This window comes from Corvus hawaiiensis, chromosome 1, assembly GCF_020740725.1.
Source record: "Corvus hawaiiensis isolate bCorHaw1 chromosome 1, bCorHaw1.pri.cur, whole genome shotgun sequence".
Lineage (NCBI taxonomy): Eukaryota > Metazoa > Chordata > Aves > Passeriformes > Corvidae > Corvus > Corvus hawaiiensis.
The window spans coordinates 67,965,950-67,989,632 of record NC_063213.1 but is presented as its reverse complement, the minus strand read 5'-3'; the positions used below and the strand labels follow the sequence as shown (position 1 = coordinate 67,989,632).

General features: G+C 44.8%; 1 protein-coding gene and 1 long non-coding RNA gene across 7 annotated transcripts in view; one reads left to right on the top strand and one right to left on the bottom strand.

Moving 5' to 3' along the window:
- Positions 1 to 14,371, top strand: part of RREB1 (ras responsive element binding protein 1) — a 122,292-nt gene extending 107,921 nt beyond the window's left edge. For 5 of the 6 annotated variants that reach the window (XM_048309728.1, XM_048309737.1, XM_048309764.1 and 2 more), the window contains 2 exons: positions 7,756 to 8,499; positions 10,636 to 14,371. In XM_048309728.1, the coding sequence (XP_048165685.1) occupies positions 7,756 to 8,499; positions 10,636 to 11,141 (1,250 nt within the window). In that variant the 3' untranslated portion in view covers positions 11,142 to 14,371. The remainder of the gene's footprint in view (positions 1 to 7,755; positions 8,500 to 10,635) is intronic. The other variant, XM_048309770.1, reaches the window with a different exon arrangement.
- LOC125328722 lies at positions 14,250 to 22,436 on the bottom strand. The gene is made up of 2 exons (XR_007204817.1): positions 15,389 to 22,436; positions 14,250 to 15,064 (listed from the first exon to the last, which is right to left on the bottom strand). It is a non-coding gene; the product is annotated as an uncharacterized LOC125328722 (long non-coding RNA).
- Between the last annotated feature and the right edge of the window lie 1,247 nt (positions 22,437 to 23,683).

The following is a 23,683-nucleotide window of genomic DNA, read 5'->3' as shown; positions in this document are numbered from 1 at the left end:
CTGTCTGCAGGTCCTTCCAGTTGTTCTCTGAACCTGCTGATGCAGTCTGGTTTTAATTTGACTGCTGCTGCAGGCCAGGGCAGTGATCCTGGGGAGACATCAGCGATGGCTTTGGGTCCTCCTGCCTGAATGTACGTGCCAGTACTATACTCAACATCACATAGGCACGGTTTAGATTGTTTTACCGTGCGTTAATCTGCATTGAGGCCCACCTGCCATCATACTGCCCCCTCTGTCTTGACAATAGCAAAAGAGATTGGCTGTCAGATCATGCAAGGCTTTGTTGTAGGCCAGTGGCATTTTGCCAGAAAGGAGGAGCTGACACAAAACCAAGGGTGAGCACAGTCACTCAGGGTTTACTGTGCTGACCAAATGGGATGGGTGCAAGAAGGAAGCTCAGCAGATGGTGGTACATGTCCCTTGCCTGAAAACTGCTTGCACAAGGGAACTGTTGCTGTTAAGTTATTCACACCTCCAGTACAGACAGCGTCACTTTGTGTCACTTTGAGTTGGTTCCATGGGAGGTTTGTTGAAGTAACAAACCTAAAAGCAGCAAGAAGTTGGCTCTGTGCATCAGGGTGGTTAAAATTACAAATGAGTTATTACTCTCAACCTCAGGGTAGCTGCTGATCAGATTGCACAGAGTGTGCACAGGATTTTCCTCTTACATCTCCCTGCACCAGTTTGTTTGGGAAAGTCTGCTGTCTTGCCAGCCTCTCTCATCCTTTCTGCTTCTTTTAATACAGCAGGTTGCCTTGCAGTGATTCAGATGTGGTAGAACAGGTCTCAGTACTAGTCTGGCATTGCAATCTGCCATGCTGGGGACCTGTTACAACATGGTTTGATCTTGCCTATCATGAGGAGACTAAGTTGCCTTGTTACCATGTTAACAGCCTGTAACTTCAGAGGGCTGTAGCTCGGTATCCGCGGTGTCACGTGGGCCCATCCTGCCTATGCAGACAACAGATGGCTACAGCGTGAGAGAGGAAGACTCGTGTTATGACATGATCCCCTCTGAGAACAAAAGTCTGCAGAAGGGGCTCTGCAAGTGCTCACTTCTGACCATTTACACGGCAGAATAAAACTGAAATGTCCTACTTGAGTCAATTGAAGACTTTTTTGTAGTCAGAGGGGTCCTAGAACAGCTCACCTCAGTGGGGTGAGGAGGCAAACACCTGTAAAGGCACTCAGACAAGCGCTGGTGCAGCACGTAGGGTGGGTAGGACTTGGGTGCAAGGTAGATGTTGTTCTCAGCAGCTGGCGCCGGGCTGATCAGAGTGGTTCGACCTGCCCCTGGCAGACAGGGCCTTGGGCCATGGTTGGATAACACAAAGCACTTATTGGCAGTACTGGCTCGACCTGTTCCCAACTGTTCATCCCTGCAGCTGTAGCTGACCCAGCTGCCCAAAAAAATTAAAAGGGCAAGGGGAGGGACTGGCAGTCATGAGATCAGTTCCCGGATCTGGCTGGCGGTACAACCCTAAAGGAGCGCATTGGTGCAGCTGAGGTGTGGAGCTGGCAGCATCTTCTGGGAGGCAGTGGGATAGATGCTGTTGAAATTGGATTTGCTGTCAGTGCTTCATGCCTTCAAATAGCAGCTTTAGGCAGGAAGGAGGGAGCCCAGATCCGATAGTGCACACAGTTACAGTTACCATGTGCACTTTATAGCCCAGCTTAGCGTTCATAACTGGCTTCACCAAGCAGTGGTTAATCACGGTTCAGAATCATTCAACAGCTTTGGACTTGTGGTCTCCCTCCACTATCCAAGAAAAAGGGATTTCCAAATCCATGGAAGTAAATTAAGGATTTGAAACTGTGGCTAAGTTTAAAATGGGGTGGGTTTTTTGGGTGCTGGCTTTAAAAGGTGGATAAAGCAGCATGCTTGGGCTCACATGCAGAGTCCTTTTGAGGGCCATCCTTGGAACTGAGTACTCATCTGGATTTCACTGGATGCCAGAAGAAAAGGGAATGAAGGGAGATGCTTGGATGGTGTTTGGTCAGCCATAAATGAAGCAAAGCTTTAGGATGAGGTGTAAGACAGGAAGTGCAGTTCAATAAAGTGTCACTGGGAACAAGTTTACAGAGGGTTTCTTTTGGTCTTGTTTTAAACCAAAACAAAAACAGGATGGTGGTTTTGAATAGGCTTCAGAGATGAGGCTGTGTAAGTGATGGGGCTTGCTCATATCCTTGCTGCATGGAGAGGAAGGGAATGGTCTAAAGTGCCTGAAGCAAACTGAGCGCATTTCACCCAGCTCACAGCAGTCAGACCGAGGGAGAGCTGTCCCGGCAGAGGCGTATGAGGAAAATGTGGAGCAGCTTAATGAATTGCCCGCTTTCATCATGTTAAAGCAGCCCTGCCTTTGTCTCCTTAGGGCTGTCTGAATGCTCCCTTCTTGCAACAAAATACAGTTGACAGAGATGTGGGATAGGAATGGGGTAAGGGATTATCTCTTACATAATAAAGAACTCACTAAGGAAAGATCCCTTTCATAAAGAGATTTGCCCCTGATGTGAGAGGGTTGAACACAACTGCTCTGTGCTACCTAGGAAAATATTTACAAAGTGAGTATATTCAACAGTGAATTTTCTGATTAGCATTTAGCAGAATTCATCTTTGCTCTAGATATCTGCCACACTGTGATCCCTCCAGAAGTCATGTGAGCCCTGGGTATAGTGGGGGACTTTTTCCAAACTTGTTATATCTCTGTGTACCTCTGAACTACATTTGTGGGTATTTCTTGGAGGACAAAGGGCTTGAAATTGTGTTTTCAGTGTCAGGCAAAGTTTAACAGCTGCTCTAGAGCCACAGCTCAGGGTAAAGCAAGAGTTACTTGCTGTTGGGGGATGGCCTGAGTGCTAGAGCTGTTGTATGAAGATACTGAAGAGATGTTGTATAGCCTGCTGGTTGTATTGTCAGCTCTACATCACACTGCATTCTGCTGTGCTTCACCATGAGCTCAAAGTGTGGGTTTTCCCCCCCACTCTCTTCAGTGCAGGTTCCCCCATGGTAGGTGCAGTCAGATCTAGTCCTGAAAACTTTTCTTCATGACTTTAGCTGCTCTGTTGAAGATACTGGGGAATCATACTGTGTGTTAAAGACAAAAAGTGTTTTTTTCCCAGAATTGTTTTTTTCTTTTTCCCCAGATACATTCAGTTCCATTTACTGTAAATAGTCCTTTTCTAGCTTGAATATTTTCATTTCACAAGGCATGGAGATACAGCCAATGCTCTCTCAACTGTGGGCTGATTAAATATTTGAGTGTTAGCAGTTGATGTAATGAAGGTGGCTGAATTTTAGTATTTAGAATATTTACAATAAAAATGGACGAAGATAACACCCAAAATTTTTAAGTTGACTCTGCAGGTTTAAAAGATGTTCTCCAGTTCGTGGATGGAAGTAGAAGGAGCACTGTGTGTGGGTCCAAAAAATCCCAAATTTACTACAACTGCTGCCACCTAGCGGTGGCTGCCTTGACTGTAAAATATAAAACAAGATAGGGTTATTTCAGTTAATGTAGGGAAAATAGTAAATCATCAGCTCATCTGACTGATAATGCCAACTGCTTGTACGACACCATTTCCAGTGCTCTCTTTTCTCCGGTTTCGAGGATTATATATGTGATGGGTTTTCTAACACTTCTCTTGGGATATGAGGAGTCTTTGTCAATAAACACTTGCTTTACCAACAAAATGTTTTTCATTGCATCCTGTTTTGTCTAATAACTTCATAACATCTCAAGCTCTACTCTGTATTTCACCATAGTTCCAGGAAAAAAGAAAACCACTGGAAAAAAAGAATTAAGCCAGCAAGCTCCCCACCTGGATCAGTATCTACTCTTTTATCTGAAATTTTTCACATTTGGTGTCCCTTTTTGTAATTTGGTTTGCACGTGTAGGAAAGCAGTTCCCTCATCTTTCTTGACACCAATAAAAGACGAAGTGGATTCTTCTGACAGGGCTGACCAAAGACTGCCACTTGATTTGTAGATAGGTTTCAGCAAAACAGTCTTTTCTTTCCACAGTTCGAAGGAAAAATGATTTCAGCTACACCTGTATAGTGGTTTCTTTCATGCAAACAGAAAAGTTTTTGGATTCTCAGATGGAGTCCTTGAGGTTTAGCTTATGAATACATCTCATGAGAAGTTCTTTTTTTCCCAGGAGCTGATGAGGCAGCAGCTGAGTTACCAGTGGTTGTTTTGTGTTGCCTTCTTCCCAGTGTTCTTACCTCCCTGCTCTTCTCCTCTTTCTCCCTTATTCTGCACATCTTTTTTGACTCTGGTGTCAGAATTGAGATCTTGAAATAGCGTCATCTTCTCTTCATTTTGGGGGAGTGACACAAACTCTGGTTGAACATGACAGGGTAACATATTCTGCTCCCATGGTTGCTGAAGAAGTGGCAGTGGGTGGGAGCCTTTACAAGTGGGTTTCTCCACTCTTGTCCTCTTGATTCACCAAGTGTAAATTCTGTGGGATAACAAATGGACTGGAAAGCATTTTACAGCCTTAGCAAGTGAAAGATGGGAAAGGGGCAAAAGAAACAGCAGGCCTTTCCCATGCATCCTGTTTCTTTCACTGCCTGGAATCAAGTGACTGCTTTGCAACATAAATCAGCCAAATTCTGGAGATGGGAATTACCCATCTGAGAGGAGCTCAGTCTCGTTGGAGGGATGTTTGCCCAGATTTGAAGGCTCAGTCAAAATCCTCCTCCTTGTTTAAGATACAAGCCTGCTGGAGCTGTGTGGCCAGCAGGGTTTCTGTTGCTGCAATGGCCATGTAAGCAGGAAGAAAACAGTAGTGCAGGCCAGGCCTAACCTCTGCTGGCGTGCATGAAGCAGCTGCCCAGTGCAAGACTACCCTTGCAGCCATTCCTTGCACTGCAGAAGAAGTCCCTCATGACTATTTTGTTTACCACACACCTTCTCAGCTCCCTTACTGCTATTTCAGTTCATCAGAAGCAGAACTGGGCTGATTCTCACCCATCCCCAAATAACCAGGATTTGGGCAAAGCAGCTCACTTTTTCACTAGCTGCAGAACCAAGTGCACAGCTTAGGGATAACCACAGAGCAGCTCAGCTAGTCAGGAACTGCTGTTTTATGTGCAGTACATGCATGAAGTTTCCTGAGGGGCCTGTGAAACTCCCTTCTCAACCAGGAAGAGGGCAGGTCTGGTTTGTGCAGGTGAGGAGGAAGAGCACTCCCCCAAGCACATACACGTGTCAGCATGTCACTGGCCACGTCACTATGTGAGTTTTGAATGTGTTCCTTCAGGGGAGCCAGGCCCAGAAAAGCTTCAGAAGAGAAGGCCTGTGTACATTCGTGTTCCCAGGGTCTGGAGTGGGCTTTGCACTTTGTGAAGGCACACTGTTTAAATTTAAGAGTTTGTTTTTCTTGATGTCGACCTCATCTGTTTGCCTGTGCCAGTATATCACTTAGCCGTGGACCACCTATCCCTTGAAGTGTTGTCTCTTGTGCACAGGAAAATGTAGTTGCAGGCCAGGCATGCAGGAACAGAATAACAGCTGGGAAGAGGCCCAGGACACAGAGGAGAGGAAAGAAGGAGATAGAGTTCAAGCATAATTCACTGAAGAATGAGTATACTCTAAGAAAAATAATCTATTTTTGAAAATACTAGAAGCAGAAGAAGAAGAAAAAGTTAAGGAAAAATGGGAAAATCATGCATGATGTTGAATGTCAAAGTTGGGACTTCTGTTTTGAGAGTTTTAAGACATACTGGTTTTGGCTTGCTCTTACCTTGAGTGCCACTTACGGATATTCTCCTCACTCACTTTGCTTCTGATGTTTCACGTTGAAAAACCAGGAAAAAAACTCCCTCTGTATCCACTGTTTTCTGTTTGGTCAATAAAGAGTTACAGAACATCTCTCTGGGTACTATTAAGAATAGCTTTCTCCCATCTTGGTTTCCTCATGCTCTTCACTCATCTCCATCCTAACAGAGCTCATGTGGTTTCCTGCCCCTCTCCCTAATGAGCCCCCTCTGCGCTGTGCTGGCAGCCTTTCTTTGGCCAAACACACATCCTGTCTCAGGGGAGCATTTCCTGACCTCGCAGGGGATGAGACAGGGCAGCCTACATCTGCTTTCAGAGATCCCCATCCTCACATTCTGTAGCCTTACACACAGATCAGGGCTTGCTCGTGTGTTTTAACAGGCAGATAATTAGATGAGCAGTGAACTTTGTGTAATCCACTGTCTATGTAAACAGATCTGTTTTGATTAAAAGGTGAGATTATTTTTTGTGATAGGTCACTTCTCTGTTTGACTCCCCCAAGAAAAAGCATATTAAGAATTGCACACTATTAAGTGATGGTTCACTATCACCAGAAACACTGCTACACTTTGACATTTGTTTAATGGCCATTTATTACCACCAGTGAGAGGAGATGGGGTCAGTGTAAGTCATGTTGCAAGAGTACATTCAAACTAGTAAGTGCCTGAGAACCATCTTCTTATCTTCTGTTTTTACTCCTTGCTTAGGAAAAAACGCCTGCAATAGGAAATCTAGGCAGTTCGGAGACAAGCACATGTTGTACTGTGTCAGAGAACTTGCACTGCTCTCCTAGAGTTTCTAAATCCCTGTAGTTACTCAGCAGCTATTGGGCTTGCCAGATGAGTGTTGAAATGCAGGGTAGGTTGTGGGCTCCCTGTGCTGCCTGCTGTCAGTAAGAAGGAGGTGGGGTAGAGGACTTAAAGGAAAGTTTCAGCTTTCAGAAAGCACAGCCTGTGAAGTTCATGTCCTGGAACAATTTGTGGGAAGTGGCACTGGGGATGCAGTTACATGCCATGCATCAGCGGCAGCTTTGGCCTCCAGAGCCAGTCCAGCTTATTTCCTATTTAAAACACAGTATTTGTGTAGAGCTTGGAAGGGGTACAGCTCCAGCCTTCTGTTCTCCTTAAGCACCTTATCTTGTTTTAGTTTTTTGGACATATGTTACATCTTCAGCAACATTAATGCTGCAGACAGGTAAGTAAGCAGAGGACACCATTAAGTACCACAGCTTAGGTCATTTTTGCCTTCGTGTGGGGTAACTGTGAAACAGCAAAGCCTGTTACTGCCTCTTGGCTTTCTGTTTTGATTCCAAGTGGCATTTCAGAGACTCAGGTGTGGATGAACATCCACATCTTCCACTTCCACTTCTATGGTGTATACCCAGCTTTTTAAGCCAACTTCTGTATTTATGTCTGCACTAACCATTCACATTTAATTGTACCAGTTGGTTGCATGAGGCCTTTACATTTCCTTTGAAAAGCATTTCCTGCTACACAAAAGTTCATTTGGTAAATATGTGGGGTGTATATTATTTCAATCTATGTTAATATGTTTCATACACTTAGTATATACACATACACTGACATAGTTTATTAGTAATACATCCATGTGTCTCTGGAATGGTCTATTTGTGATAGTGACCTCAGCTCTTCTTTGGTGTCTCAGCATGTTGTGTTCTCTAGCTAAATGTGATTATATTAAAAATTACTTCAAGAAGCTGCTGAGACTGTGAGTCTCCTTTGGAAAAGAAAGCATTTTGTGAAAGATTTTGTATCATCTTGTTAATTGGGTTCTGTGGTGTTTTGATATCTCTTTTCAGCTGTAAGTTACTAGCCTAGGTCACAGGCAAGAGAAACAGATGTTGGGATGCTTGATCAGAAGCATCCTGGGTCTGTGTGCAGGCTCGCTGCTGGTAGTTGGGAATTATCAGAGAGCATCCCACTGAAAGTTTCTCTGTGCTTCCTTGCAGAGAGCCAGGCTGATGCAGAGACACTAGCTGCAGGAAACCAAGTCTTGAACCTGACCTACGGAGAGAAGGAGCAGTCAGAGGAAATGACAGAGCTACCAGAGAGTGAGCACGGCCCCAAGGAGGAGCAGAAGGCTGACTCCCTTCTGTCAGAAGAGGATGCTGAAGAAAAAGTGGATGGATATGAAGAGGGCCCTGAGGAAGATTCTGTAAGTAACAAAAGTCTTGACCTCAATTTTGCCAGCAAATTAATGGACTTCAAGCTGGCAGAGAGTGACCAGAGCGCAGGCAGCAGTTCTCAGACTGAAAGGAAACATGCCTGTGACATTTGTGGCAAAACCTTCAAGTTTGCTGGCACTCTTAGCCGTCACAAAAAGGCCCACATTCGTGAGGACAGAAAGGATGAAAGGAGCAGTGAGGATGAAAGCAAAAGCATTCAGGATGATGCAGGAGCTCCCTCGATGCAAGACTCTGGTCTTGAGCAGGAAGAGTCTCCGTTGGACTTGAAGGTAGTGGAGTCTCCTGTGGACTTTGAGGCAACAGGAAAGGAGAATGAAGAGAGCGAAAGCGTCTCTGAGGGGGAAGGCACAGAGAGAAAGTCCACTGAGAAGAGCAGTGATGACAAACCAAAGACTGATGGGGCTAAGAGTACTGCAAAAGCAGACAAAAGAAAGAAAGTCTGTACTGTGTGCAACAAGCGTTTCTGGTCTCTGCAAGATCTGACGCGACATATGCGGTCTCATACAGGTAAGAGGAGGCTTGAGGGCAGAGCAGACCATGAGGTGTCCCACCAGACTGAGGTGTGTGCTCTGGAGGTGCACCATTGCTGCTGGCACTTGAGGTTGGAGACACTGCTTTTAGTCCTAAAGGTATCTGCAAGGTGTGTTCTCTGCCCCAGTCCCCCATGCTGCACACAAAGCCTATGGAGGGAGCAGGAGTTGCAACTACTGCCTTATTTTCAGCTCCCAAACTGTTTTTCCCCATGATTGCTTGCAGAGTTCAGAAGCAAGGGCAAGTGTGGAGATCCTTGGGCAGCTTCTGACTCCCTTCTTACTGTGCGTGTGGCTTTACCTCTTCCCAATATTTTGACCAGCAGTGGAGAAACCTGTTAGCGTATGATGAGGCTTCACCTCCGCGTGAACATTTAGAGAGAGAGAGAGAGAGAGAAAGAGTCTGGTTTTGTCTGATGATCTGAGCCTAGTATGGGTAACGTGCTGGTGATATGTGGGACCTGCTGCTTGGGTGGAAGGCAGAGATACAGTGGGCACTTGGGCAGGGAAGGTGGAACACAGGTAGTGAAACACTTGCCCAGTGACTTGACTGGGCAGTGGGATTGCTTTGTGTGATAGGCAGATGGCAGCAGTGCCTTGCAAATGAGATGAAGCCGTGAACCAGCTCAAAGGTGAATTAATCCTTCATCCTTATTAATTATATATTTCACCTGCCTGCAAGCTGCTCTGATGTGGGAAAACCTGTGCATTTTGACATTTTGTGTCTTTTGAAGGTGCTCTCTACTGAAGACAAGATCTTTGCCATTAACCAAATATTTGTGCTGTAATTGACAGAAATGTTTAGCAAACTAACGTAAGAATAATGCCTGAACTAGACTTCAACCCTTCTAAATCATAAATACTCACCTATTGAGTGCAAAACTGACCTGTTTTCTTCTGGCTCTAGTTCCACAAGTGAAACAGGGGACAGGTCTCATTCATGTGCCTATTTTCATACAAGTGGAGAAGCTTTGGGAAAATGCTGATACCTAAAGTACTGAGCTTTACCCCCAGTGTGTGCCCATGGATGTACCCATACTCTCTGTTTTAATTGTTTTCATTGCATGCTGGGTTATGTGGGCTTTGTCAGTATGTTTTTTTCCTGTTTGTTTCTCTTTCTTACTTGACACTGAAGGATGTTTTAACATAGAATAGGTGTGGAATAGGAACCTGGCACAGTACTTTCTTCAAATTTAATTAATGTAACTAATGACCTACCCCCACTGTCAGATCAATGTATTTTCAGCTAAGAATTTTGTACAAATGCTGTGGGTTGACTTCTCCTTGTGTCCTTCCCGCTTGTTCAACTATATTGGGAAATTCTTGCACATTGCTTATACTTCAGTATTAATGTGTGAGGTTTTTAAAAGATACCTGTAAGGTTTTGGGATTTATTTACTCAGAAGAGGAACATTTGGGACACACTGAAGTGTGCAAGAAACCTCTGCCTACCTACCACGTCTCATTCTGATGGCACAAGATGGTGTCTCGATGGAATTGCAGCACTGAAGAGTCTTTAAGAGGCACAGTTGGAAAGGGAGGACAGGTTGGGTGTGGGACCATTGGTTCTTCAGGGCAGACAGGACCTTGGGGCACTGTGCGTGGTTAGTATTTTGGGAGAATTTTGTCTGTGGGGCCGTGGTCACTGTTTTCCAGTGAGTTCTGCTTAGGAAACAGACATCTCTCTCCACATGTGTCTGGGGCTGACGTGCAGCAGGGAGCCCACGTGGTAGGCTGGTTTCATAAAGGCTTTTGAGTTCCAGAGATCCACTGTAAACTTTTTCCAGAAAAGTTGCTGATTAAATTAGACAGGATGCTAGTGAGCACCTGGTGCTTAAGGTCTTCCTCCCTGCTTAGTGCAGGGCTTTGCCAAGCTTGTAGCTATCTCAAGACACTTAGGTTTGATACTCCATTTGTGCCATAGGCATTTACCTGTATTCCTGCTTGCACTCCATCAGCTAGTGTGCTAGTACAGAGGCAAAAAATCTGCATAAATGTGATATTTGATGTAGGTGCTGAATTTCCAAAGCGCAAAGTGTTCTACACTGCTTGAAACAAGAGGGAGGCACTTGTGTGACCTCACAGCTGACTCTCTGTTGTAATTCTCTTCCAGGTGAGAGACCTTACAAGTGTCAAACCTGCGAACGGACTTTCACTCTGAAGCACAGCCTGGTCCGTCACCAGCGCATCCACCAGAAAGTCAAAAATGCCCGAAACCACAGTAAGGAGAGTGACAAGGAGGAGACGCAGTCGAGGTGCGGAGAAGACAGTGAGAATGAGTCCAGCCACAGCGGCGCCAACCCCATCTCTGAAAGCGAGTGCGACTCCGCGGGGGGCATCGGTAGCAACTCGTCCCTCGTGGGGAGCCGGAACGAGCCCCTGGCCGGCACGGTCATGGACTTGCCCTGTGGAGAGGACAGGAGCAGCGCCTGCCTCGCCGAGCCCACCAAGAGCGCGCAGAAACAGATGGCAGAAGACCAGGAACCACGGGGCGGCTCCGAGCATGAGAGGCCCTCAGGTTTCATCCAAGACTTGCTGGAGATGCACAACGCGCCGTCTCCCATGAATCACATCCTGGCCTCTGCAGACAGTGCACCTCAGCTCTTGGGGGTGGAATGACTTGCTAGGAGGTTGGACCTGTCTCAGCAGGCAAACTGAAGCTAGCAGAGCAAGGTTTCTGGAGTCTGGTTTTGGAAGAGCGACCTTAACAGCTACGGGGAGAGTATGGCAGACTGGACATGGTGCCATATGCCTTTCAGTATAAAAATGCAAGAGACTACAGTATATACTGATTTGAGTGCCTTACTACTTTATTAGATCTTTTGGTATTATAGATTTTTTCAAAAATGATTTTAATATTTTAAAGAATTATTTGGAGAGGACCCTTTTTCATTTAAGCATTAATGTTACCTTTTGTATTGGTGTGCGTGAGCTTGTTCTTGTATATCTGTGATAGTCGCTGTGTTTGTTCTCTGAGCTGGAAATGGGGCAGTGGGGTGGGAGGCCCTTGGATACCATAGCCAATAACTGGAAGAAAAATGATGTGAATTTCATATGAACTAGTCAGAGGAGATGCAGAGGAGACGTTGATTTATTGTTTTTTTTTCTCAGTAGATGTTCTTGCATTTGCCACATAGTGGAGCATTAAGCCTGTTCCAGGCCTGAACAACGTGGCAGTTGAAGGTGTTCAAAGTGGTTCAAGCCAAAAGCAGGAAACACAAATGAATTTCAACCTCATGCTTGTTTCCACTTTCCAGCATTAGAAGTGGTCTTCTAAATCCTAGGGGTTTTTTCTGGCCGTCACGGACTGAGCGTGTATACAGAGAAGAGTTACATAGCAACGTAACCTATGGAAATTATGCACCCGCTGTTACATATGTTTGATTTGCTTCAGTATATTATTATTATTATTATTTTATTATTATTTTATAAATCCATCAGTTCACTTGTCTCTGCAGTCAGCAGAAGCCAATGGGCAATATTTGCCCACGGAGATGCGTAGCACAGCTTGGATCCCGTCTCGGAGTGTTCTTGACTCATCGCTTTCACCAGCTCCTCCTCCTGTTGTTGCAGCTCTTCTACTGTACTTTACATGAACCCCTTCCTCCGACCGGAGCGTCCCGTGGAGGCCAGCGAGGTATCGTCCCCCGTGCGGGGGCACATCTCCCTCCTGGCGGGTGTGTGTGGGTGTGGGTGCGAGTGTGCGACAGCGGGGCCGCGCGGGGCCCCGGGTGCGTGAGAGAGGCACCGCGAGTGCCGCAGTGACCTCGCTGCCGTCACGTTGGCGACAGCCCGCGTCACTCACAGAGCAAAGTTATTCCGTCTTCCAGTCGAAAGCAAGAGAGAAATGCGAGCCTTGCCCTCGTCTTGCTTCTGTCGTGTTCTAGAGCAAGAAAATACTACTGGTAATAAAACTACAGATATACGACATGTTAAAAGTAAATAAAATAAATTTAAAAAAAAAAAAGAAGAAAGAAATTCTTCCTGAGATTTTGGGGTTGATGCTTGAAGACTTGAGGTGTGTGTCTAAATTTCATATCAGTAATTTAACCCCTTTAATGCTGGCAGCTGGAATTTCTCCCTTTGGCTCCTGTTGCCGGCAACAGGTGACACTCCAGCCGCCAATATTGAAGGGGTTAAGCGAAATGTATCCTACTGTAGCTGCGCATTTTTAGGAGTGCCCAGCATTTTTGTTGTCCTTGTTGTTGTTGTCGTTATTGTTGTTTGTTAATTGTCCTTCAGTCATGACCTCTGGGACAGACAGAGCCATAATAGCATTGCCGGAGCCTCACTGTGCTATTCCACCACTGCAGCCCCTAGCCCAGCCCGCACTGTGACCCTCCCTCCTTCCCACCGCAGAATCGCTTTTCCTGCTCTCACCAGACATGGAGGAAGTGGGCCTCGGACCCAGTCTATATTATATAATATATATATCTATATATAGCTATATATTAAAAATTCTCGGAAAAATTTCTGGAGACTGAAATCTCACTGTCCAGAATTCAAAGGAAGAGAAGCGTTCTTGAGTAATATTCTTGCAAATAGAATAAGAAAAAATGGTTGAGGTATATGTGATTTCTATTTTTCTGTGTTTTGGGGTTTTTTTTTTTGAATTTTAAATAGGGATGTTTGAACCAGTTCAGAAACGAAGCTAATGCCAGATATAGATAAATCAGTCACAACCAATGATTCATTTGAAACTCTACCCAGGTGCATTCTACTTAATTAAAACCAGTTCACGCATCCCTTAAATTGTTATTACTATTATAATTATAATAATAATTATTATTATTATTTGGGGTATTTTTTGGTTTTTGTAATTTTTGTTTGTTTATTTTGGCATTGTTGTTTTGTTGTTTTTGGTTTTTATTTTTTGCAACTCTCCACACTAAACTGCGCAATACTGTGGGGGAGAAGCCATTACTAAACTATATGCTGCAGAACAATGTAGCAAGTAATTAATTCCCAGCAGCCTGCCGGGACATCTGCTAGCAATAATCACTATTGATTTAAAGCTTTATTTAGCCTTTATCTATATCCTAGTAGAGTATAAGGTCTTGCCACATTTTATTGACATTTTTATTAGTTGAGTTTGACTGAGAACTGTTGCTGTTGTTGGGGTTTTTTTTGTTTCCCCTCCTCCCCCAATATTAAACTGTGAAATTTATAATGTGTTTAAACTATGGGTGAATCTTAGGCTTTAGTTTGCATGTTCAGCTAATTTGTCTCTATACGATTTTCGTTTGAATCTTTTTATTTTTTTTCCTCTCTCAGGGCTTTTACAAAAAACAAACAAAAAAAAAACAAAAACAAAAACAAAACAAAAAAAATCTTCTAAAATTCTTTTGCCTGAGTTGCAATGGACTTAACATGGAGATAATTCAATCACTACATTAAGCACTTGACTGTGAAAGCGCAAAAAAAAAAAAAAGGAAAAAAAAGAAAAAAAAAAGGAGAGAACCTTGTTTGAGGCTGTTGTGAAATAACTTTAGGGGGCTATGTGACAGTCTGATTCCATTTTCAGAATGATTCATCTTCTCTCTCCTCTCTGTGTGTCTCCTTTCTCTCTCTTCTCTCTCCACGAAGGAAGTTTAATCCTAGTGATTTCATCCCATGCAGGAAACAGTAATAAATGTGTAGAATTCATATTTTTCTAAAGGGAACTTAAACTGCTGCTACGAATTGTGTACAAGACTGGTTTATGCCACATGAACAGAGAATCACACATTGTTTTGGTACTTTTATTCCTCTTTTTTTTCAGTTGTACAGTACTTCCAAATTCAAAATAAAAAGTAAAACTTGTTCTGTATCAAACCATCTAAGCAATAAAATGTTATATTTAAAAATTACAGGTTACGAAATGGACGTGGCTCTTCTTGTGGGTTTGTGGTGACTTGTTCTCAGCCTTAGCTCTGCTGAAGGACGACGTGCAAGCTGGAGCTTATCTTTGCCAATGGATCACTTTTTCTCTTCCTTCAGTTGATCTGAGTTTGAGCTGGAGATGATTGCAGCACTCTGAAAATTCGTGTTCATTTTGACCACCATTTTCTGGTAGCCAGGCCCCTTGGAGATGCTGCTTTTCTCCCGGTGCAGGTTCTCAACACAGCAACCGAAGGCTGCAGAAAAGTGCTGATTTTCCTGCACAGGCAGGGTCAGGATTCTCTTTCCTTTTTAAATTAATTGTAGCCCCATGGTCACATAGGTGAGCATCCTCCCAGCATGCAGTGTAGCAGTCAATTTTTTAAAAAAATTAAGTAGGTTTCTGCTACCATAGTTTTCTTCTTGCATAAATGTTTATGGCCGCAGAGTCTTCAGGATGTATTCAAAAGCCACGTGCATGTGTCAAAAAAAGAGACAAATCCTTTGTTGTAGCTTGTCAGAGCTGCCTTAGCTGCATTTTGTATGCCTTCCTATAAATAAAATGCATTTCACAGGACAGTGAGCCAGAGAATCATCTGAGTTGTATCCAGCTCTGGAGGCCAGGGAATTGCAGTGAAGCTGAAGCATCCACATCTTGCTAAGTCCTGCTGCGATGGTGCTTTCTGGCAGGGAAGTGAACCAGGTTCAGAATGAGAGACAGACTCAGGAGGGGGAACTGCTGCCGCTTTACTCCCTCAAGCCTCCTGCACCTTCCCAATGGAGGTCAAAATTCCTCACAGCACTTTCTCTGGTGAGGACCTTGGTCCCTCACCCCCAGAGAGGGACAGGTTAAAACAGAAGCTGTCAGGCAGCCAGTTCTGCCCCAGACTGAGGGTATCTGGTGAAATGGGGCTCTGAAGGCTCTCTGGGTGGGCTCATGGGCTGGAAACAGCATTTCTGAGGGAGGAATCCTGGAGAAAATAATTTTCCCTCTCCCACCCACTGACCTGAATCGCCTCTCCTCTCGTGAGACTGATGGGAAGTTCTCGTCCAAGTGGCCTGGGGACCTGTCAGGAGGTGTAAAATCAAATGGGATGAGTTTATGTGGCTAGGAAGTGATGGTGACTAATTACTTACGAAATGGATGACTTAGAAAGCACTTAGTTCTTTGCCATGGAAGGGTATAATTGCTGTGCCCAGCCCTTTTCTCCTCCTACCTCAATTTGACTGACTATTGCCGAGTTGGGAATTTCCCTGCTCTCCCTGCCTTGGATAGGGTAACACCCTGCAGGCCAGCTGAACTTCACTCCTTGCTGGCATTTCCTTCTCCCTCTTCCTGTCTCCACTCCTCCCTGCACTAACACCCATGGCAGCAATAGCTAGAGCTGCCCAGAAACATCAGGTTAACAGAGAGGTGGGGAGGTGGTGGTGGTGTCTCCGTGTGTCTCCTCCAACTTGCTGCTTCCTCGCCTCATTCCCTAAAGCTTTTTTTCACATCTTGGCAAGGCTGAAGCTGAGGTTAATTCCTGACACGAACACATGAGAGATCCACAGCAGTGTTTCAGGTGTGGAGGCCACATGCTCGCCCAGAGCATAAAGGTTTGGGGAAGACCCAAGTCCTCTGCCACCACAGGGATGCCTTGGCAGCAAGGAGCACCAGGAAGGTGTTTTTTTCCCAAGTGTGGAACATGAAGCTGTGGGAATGGGCAGCAGATAGCAGGACTGGGTGAAAACTGGCTTCCCCAAAGCAAACTGTGGAGCCTGGTTGGAGCATCTTTTGCATGTTTGCTAAAATGCAAACAAGTAAAGAGAAAGAAAGAAAGGTATTTGTTTTTCATCATGCATCTGTCTCAAATTAGCCAGCATTTGCAGGATAGGAGGGCTGTACACCTACACCGAGATCTTCAGAAAGTGAGTGCAATGAGAAATGATTTGCTGTTGACACTTAACAGAACAGTTTTGGTTTGTTCTGTGGAAAAAAAGCCTTTCTCAAACAAACTTGGTCACAATTCAACCAGCAAAGGCAGCAAGGGGCAAAAGTTTACTTGAAACCTTTCTTTCTTCACAAGTCTCCAGTTTGGGGAATCATACATGCCATTTTCTTTCAGCATTTCTGTAATTATAATGGGATTGAAAATGTCACTTTTGGAAACCCTGAAGTCTAGGATTATCTGCAAAAGGGAGACTCAAGACCCCAGCACAGAATAACCAGCACTTTCTGTATGTCAAAGAGGCACCATTTTTCATCACCCACTCTGAAAATGCAAAAATTGAAAAGATTGGAGAAATGCATTGGATTGTTCAATTGGAACATCTCTTAACTGCTGGACTGTGGAAAAAGGGGCCACACCAGCACTTCCCAGAACCTGAGTACTGGAGTAGCCAACATCAGGGAGGGAAGTGACTAAAACCTGTACAACGCACCAGCATCTTCATGTGTTGTGAGTCAGCTGAGCCCTCCAGCCGCGGAGCTGCGTTAAAGAACTTCCCCCTTTCATCCCCTACCTTGGCAGTAATTACTGTGCAGGGGAGAGGCTGCACCAACACTGCAACAGCCAAAGGGGCAGTGAGGGAGATGCTGGGATTTGGGCTCCAATCTGTTTGGGAATAAGGGAATTGACTTAGATTTTTAAAATCTCCTTCATGTCAGGGAGGAGCTGAATGTTTCATAAAAAATGGTCTGAGGTTGGGAAGGGGGAAGAGCATGTGTGAGAAAAGGTCTAACCTCTTAGTGGGATGGCATGATGTGCATACATATCTGCATCCCAGGTTGTGTGGTGTCTGAGCTGGGGACGTGCTGGGTCACCTGGCTGTGTGTGCTCTGCAGGCTGGAAGCACCATTTCACTACAGTGATCCTTGGACTTTGAGTCCTGGGTGTGCTCTGGAGTTCCTGGGCTTGGCCACCAGCCCCACACTGGAGCTGCCCTCCTTGCTCCAGGTCCTCACATGCACACTCAGGGAACAGGGGAAACAAACATCCAGGAGCATTCTGTGGGCCCTGTCTGGAAACTGGTGACTGCTGGTACCTGCAGATTTGTGGTGGATCAGAGCATTTTCCTAGTCTTGGGCAATTAGTGCCATGCTGGATCACAGGGTTAGAAAAAATGGAAACAACCCTAAAATGAGGGTCAGCACAGCCAGGGCTCCTGAGCCAACAGCTCTGCTGAGGGTATGTACAGTCGCAGTGTGTTCCCCTGGTTTTGAAGTAAGAACATTAACAGGAACAGTGGTTTGTTCATGAAGCCTCTGCCAGAACCTAAAGCGCCTCCTGCACTTTAGGTCTTGCTCTCAGCAAGTTCAGAGCTCTTGACCTCTCTCAACACTGCCTCCATGCTGTCCTTCCTTGTCCCCTCAGCTGAGGATTGTTTTTGCAATGCAGTTTCAGGGAATGCATTTTTAGGTGATTTAATCCCTTCTCACCAGTCCTGAAGGGATGATTTATGCCAAGTAAGCCCAAGGTTTCTCCCACATGATGAGCTGGTGTCAGATGCAGATGGTGTCTGCCCGTGGCCCTATGAGAAGTTAGGGACTTATTTCTCCAGTGGTGTGCAGATATTTCTTGGAACTGTTAGAAGACTGGGGGGAAGGGAAAGGGCAGGGGAAGAACAGCACAGGGAGGAGTGCTCTGGGACAGAATTATTTGGTGTTTTTAGGATTTGTCAGCAGCTGCATCACTACAAAAGGTGCAAAAGCTGCAAGAGCACTATCCCTGTGAGCTGCCAGGCCTCATCAGTGGCTCCACCTGGACAGGGAGGTTTATTTAAAATGGGAGGGGGGAGGGGAGGTGAAGGTTGGGTTGTGGGCAAGAGGAAAAGTGTTTGTGAGCAACATTGAGGTCTGTATTGCAAAAAGATGTTTATGAGGCTGTTTTTCCAGGAGTTATCTTTTTCAAAAGAAGGAGCCAATTAGTACCTGGGGGGAAAAGGGTGGTGAGACAGAGGCAGTTGGGCTGCTCAGAGGCAGCAGTGAAGACACAGACTGCTTGGCAGGGCACTGCACAGAATGAGATTCCCAAGACACAGGAGCATCGACCTTGCGGTCGTTGTATGCAAGTGCCACCTCAGGTAAGTGACATGTTACCTGCACACATGTGCCACTGTTAATGGGCTGCCTGACAGATGACAAGTTTGACTGAACTCTCTAGGGAGATGTAAACCTTCAGAGCATTTCCAGGTAAGGCGCTTTGATGCCTTCATTTCAAGATGTGTCTGAAATCACCCTGGAGAAGTGAAACTAAATGGAGTTGAGAAGCATTGTTGAGGCTTTTCAAAAATTCTAGTATTGCCTCCTACTTTAATTTCTCAAGACCCCTCTCAGAATAAAAAAAAAAATTCCCACAAAGACGAAGCAGGAGTTTTTCATATATTAAACAGTAGAAAGTGGGAAGACTTCTCTGGCTCACCCAACCTCACTGCGTAATGCAGTAGAAAATGTTGTAGCAATCCTCCAACTAGTAGGAACTGAAAATAGCTTTCTCCTTTGCTGTGCTTGTTTATTTCTCCTGTGCCAGATCTGTCTCTTGTTTGGCAGGGAAAACTGCCAGGAGTGTATGAGGAAACTCTGGACGATGGGTGTTTGGAATACACTGTTGAGAAAGCACTTGAACTTCTCTAGAGCCTTTCAGCAGAGGGCTGTGAAGCAGTTTACGAACATCAGTTAATGGGAGGCTGTAAATAAGAGAAATCTGCCAGAGAAAAGGCTTTTCATCATGAAAGGCCTGATCTGTTTTCACAATCTCAGAGGCAGAGGTTAATGTGGTGAAGGCCAGCGCCGCTGTGGGCTGACTTTCTGTCAGTAATTTTTAGCCTGGAACCACACGTGGAGCACGGCCCTGCTGCTCATAAAAATGTGCCAAGGTTGGGACAGAATGTCAGCCAGAGGGGTCAGTGGCTCTGTGACGGGGCCTGACCCGAGCACCGGGGTACGAGGAACAGCAGAAACAAATGTTCCTGTGAACATGTGCACACAGGACTATCAGTCCCCACCCCCAGACATGGAGTCATATTTGGGTAACTAAAGCAATTGGTGTGTTAGCCTTCCCTCCCCTCTCCTGTAGTCTGATCCTACAGCCTAGGTTTGTTGTTTTCAATGAGCAGCATCTGACTTCCAATGAATCTGCACCCAAAAGAAGTATTTGTACTTTATTCTGGGGTGATGGCAGTGCTAGTTGTGAGATGCAGGCTTGCTTTGACCACTATTCCTCCCAAGTGTTTGCAATTCAAGCTTTACCACATAGCCTGTGCTTGGGAAGGGGAAAGTGAAGGGAAAAACCTGTCTGTAAACAGAGACTGTAACCTCTGTCATTGCTGTTTTCCTCTAATTCTACCAAAGCACAGCCCTACCTGATGCACGGGGCTCCCGGGCAGCAGCTGGGGAGGGGGCAGCACATGTCCTGCCATGTCCTACTGCATGCACTGCTGCTGCATTGGATCCAGCACTCCTAGATTTGCACGCTTTTCCTGAAAAGTCCCTTTTTGCTGGCAAGCAGGACATTTAACACCATTTAATCTGCTGCCTTCAAGATGCCTGTATGACCAATGCTTTACAGGCTCCAAGGTTACATGCATCAGGCCCATGATACTCCACAGCCGGAGAAAATCAAAGTATCAACCCGCCTATGTACACACTGCAGTCCACAGTCTGCACCACAACACAGCGAGGCTGATTTTTGATCTTGTGTCTACATCACTCTCTGTCAGTATCCTGGAGTTGAAACCACAGAGGCTGCCTAGCACAGCTACCCAAGACCCAGAACTCACTAGGGCTGTAGGTGAGGGAAAGGGAGGGATCTGGAGAAGTGAGCAACCTGCGCACCCCATGGCAACACATTTTGGCACAGGATGCAGAGCCACATGCTGCCTTTAATGCATTTGGTTATTACTTTTGGTGAAGGCACCTCTTTGACAGTTTTTAACTTTTTCTGAACCATAAGAGTCTCTTTAGCAACTGCAAAACACCTGCCTAAAAAAGAAGGTACTTGATTTGAACAATAATTAAAAGTGATAGAAGCTTCTTCACCAGTTCCTTCAGGCGGTGTTTTACTCAACTGCAGCTAAGGGATGTTTTGCAGTTTGTCAGCAGGTCCTTGGTGGCCTGTACTTATTCCTACTGCAGTGCATCAGTGACATCTGGCTCCATTCAAGTCTATAAATTCAGCAAAATGGGAATGATGGGGTGACGGGTCCTTGGGAATTGCCACTGAAAAGAAAGGAGTAACAAGGGTGCTGCAACTCACTAAAGGAGCAGTAAATGACACCCAGCAAGATGCTTTGCATGGGAGAAGGAATTCAGCCTCAGGAACACCTTGAGGGAATGTCTTGCCCTGTATGAGCACGAAGAAAAACGCCTGAGTGATTGTTCTGGCTGCATGACTGCAACTGGTGCCTCGTACGTCACCCTCAGTGTACCTTTAGCTGGGGTGGTGCTAATGGAATCCTGGGGAGCTGTGATCTGCCAGGCTACTACGATGCTGGAAAGGAGATGGTCCCTGCATAGTGTAGTTTTTAAAATACAAACTAAATCCTGTTTTTTTTTTTTCCTCTCCTTTTTCTTTCCTGTGCTGCCTAACAGTGAGATGTGTTTCCTGGTTTCCAGCTTGCTTTATAGCAGCAAAAAGTTAGGATTAGTTGGGAAAAATGTCACATCCAGCTGTGAGAAGTTAACTCCGCTCTCTATGAATGAGCCACTATTAGAAACAACCAAGCCTCAAATACTGGCTCTAAGGAAAATATGACACGCTTCCAAACCAAGTGTTTTAGGGTATTTGGCTTGCTTCTAAATATAACCTGTTATTTCAGTGGCAATGTTTGCCATACTGGGCTCAACAGCCAACAGATGCTATTTAAATTCTAGCTTTTCCTTTCCAATGGAAACCTGCAATAGGGTACTTTTAACTTCCCTCCTGCTGAAGAAAACAGGGTGTTTGTTCGTTCTTTCTTTCACTCTTGGGAACTTATGGGTGGAAAACTTGGCAGCTGAGACTGGGATCAAGCCCACTGTCACGGCATGGTCCTCTCTTGCTTCTGCAGTGCTGTGGATCCAGGCTCTGGCAAGGGAGTTCCTTCTGTGTTCTGAACAATCCAGGCTCTTTGATTCAGCTTGCATGGAAATGCTGAATGGGAACCTGTGTCTGAATGTGCTCAAAGTGCACACAGGGTTAAAAGATCAAATTTAATTTAACTTCTAAGGAAAACTGTCTGTGGGACCAAACACCAGGTGGCAGAGTACCTTCAGCTGACCCTGCAGGTGGCTACAACCCTGCATTTCTTTGGAAGCAAATACCAGACACCAGCATTTACAGCTTTCCTGAGTTCGAGCTTCCCATCTGTCAATTATTTTCTGAACAGCACAGAAAAGTGCAGTGCTCAGACTTACTTCAGTGGCCAAGATACAGCACAGAATGATTTAGAAAGGCCAGACACAGTTGCTCTGGCCCTCCCTCTAGATGCTACTCTGTGAGAAGGGGCTAAAGCTCTCTTTGTGCTTGTCTGTTACAAGCAGCAGCTGTCACAGGCTTGGGAGATCCCTCAGCTGGCAGATCTGGGAATTGCTGGCTGTAGTAATTTCCATCTAGTGAAGCTAGGGGTAAATGCCCCAATCACATATGCTCCACCGCTGCAGCCTCATCTCTATGGAAAACACTCGGTGTAGCCCCATCCAGGCCCTGCAGGGCAGGACTGAGCCCTCTTTACTAGAACATAGACTGTGGGGTCCTCTTGAAAAATCTGTTCAGACCATTGTGAGACCAAGTGCACCAACTCCAAGCATTCTCTTTGCTGTGTGAAAGGGACAGGCTCTCAAGTCACGGGTTCACGATGTGAATTTAAGTGGCACAGCGAAAACTCAAGGCAGGGTAAGTTGTGATTTCCATGTAGGCTGAACAGAGGGAGAGTGATGAAGAAAGGCAGGGTAAATTTCAGCTTTTCCTTACCAGCTAAGGGACTGCAATGTTGTAATGCTGAAATTTCACTGTATCTTAATAGAAATTTATAGCCAAGACTACTTAGATGAGGGGACAGAAAAGACAGCCAGATTTAAAAAAAAAAAAAACAAACAAAAAAAAAAAAAAAAAACAAACAAACAAAAAAAAAAACCTAAGACCTCATCTTGGCCTTGGTATCTCTTCTTTTTAAGCCAGCTATTGAAATCTATCTAACTTGACCTTTTCAGGGGAAGATGAGGCAGGCTTCAAATTTTAGTTATTTTTATGTGTTCTGGGACCTAAAAATACACCAACACATCTGCCTTTAATTTTTCCCTTTTTTACCCACAGATACAGTTCACAAATACAGGGCTCCCAGCATCCTCTATGTTCAAGCCTTTTCTGTTTTGTTTTTTGTCAGCTTTTTTTTACCCCAAGTCTTACCTCCTTCTGTTTGGATGCAGAACACCTGCTGGAACTGCTGTTTTCAGAGTTACTGCATGGAATGTGAGTGTGTGCTTGGTCACACAAGAGCATGCACGTAAAAGCTACAAGGACTTGGCCTTGTTGTAACCTTGTGCTTCAGCAACCATTAAGCATCCTAACAAATCCTTTTTACACTGCCATGGGTCTAATGAGGTTATTCTTTCTAGAAATGTAGGGCACTATGGCTCACTTCTAACCCATCAGGATTCAAGAATTTACTGAACATTTTCCCAGGGCCCTCCTTTATTCTTATAAAGAATTCTAATCTTAATTATTAGTCCACTGTCCAAAGCATCACAAAGTACTTGCTCAATATTATTTCCATTCCAACTACACATGTAGAAATGCAGATTTTTAAGAATGGCATGTTTTCACACTTTGCATATTTGTTTCTATGGGTTGCTTATCAAGGAAAAGGCCTTTTTTCTCGGTGCCATACTCATGCTTTATTTAAAAAAAAAAAAAAAGCTACACAATGCTAAGGAAAAAAAAAAATCAAGTATACTTTACAAAAAAACCTGCAGCTGTTTTCAAGAGATCTGATCTCACTTATAAATGCAAGTCAGCAGGTAAGAAATTAAATGATAATTTAACACTTCAGTTGCAGTACATCATCTGAACTTGATCATCCGAAACAATCAGTCATTCTTAAATTGACTGTTGATTGTAGCTACACAAACAATCATCTGTATCAACTGATTAGAAAAAGTCCCTGGGAAAATTTAGAGAAATGGGAAAATGTCAGGAGAATATTACTTAGCCCATCTACAAACTTTTGCAGAAATCAAGAGATCTTTCTGGCTTTGCTCTCCTCTGTATGTTCACTGCAACTGCTTGCATGTTTTAGAAATGTCAGAATGTAAAGCTGCAAACACTGGTCAGTGAGGGGATTAA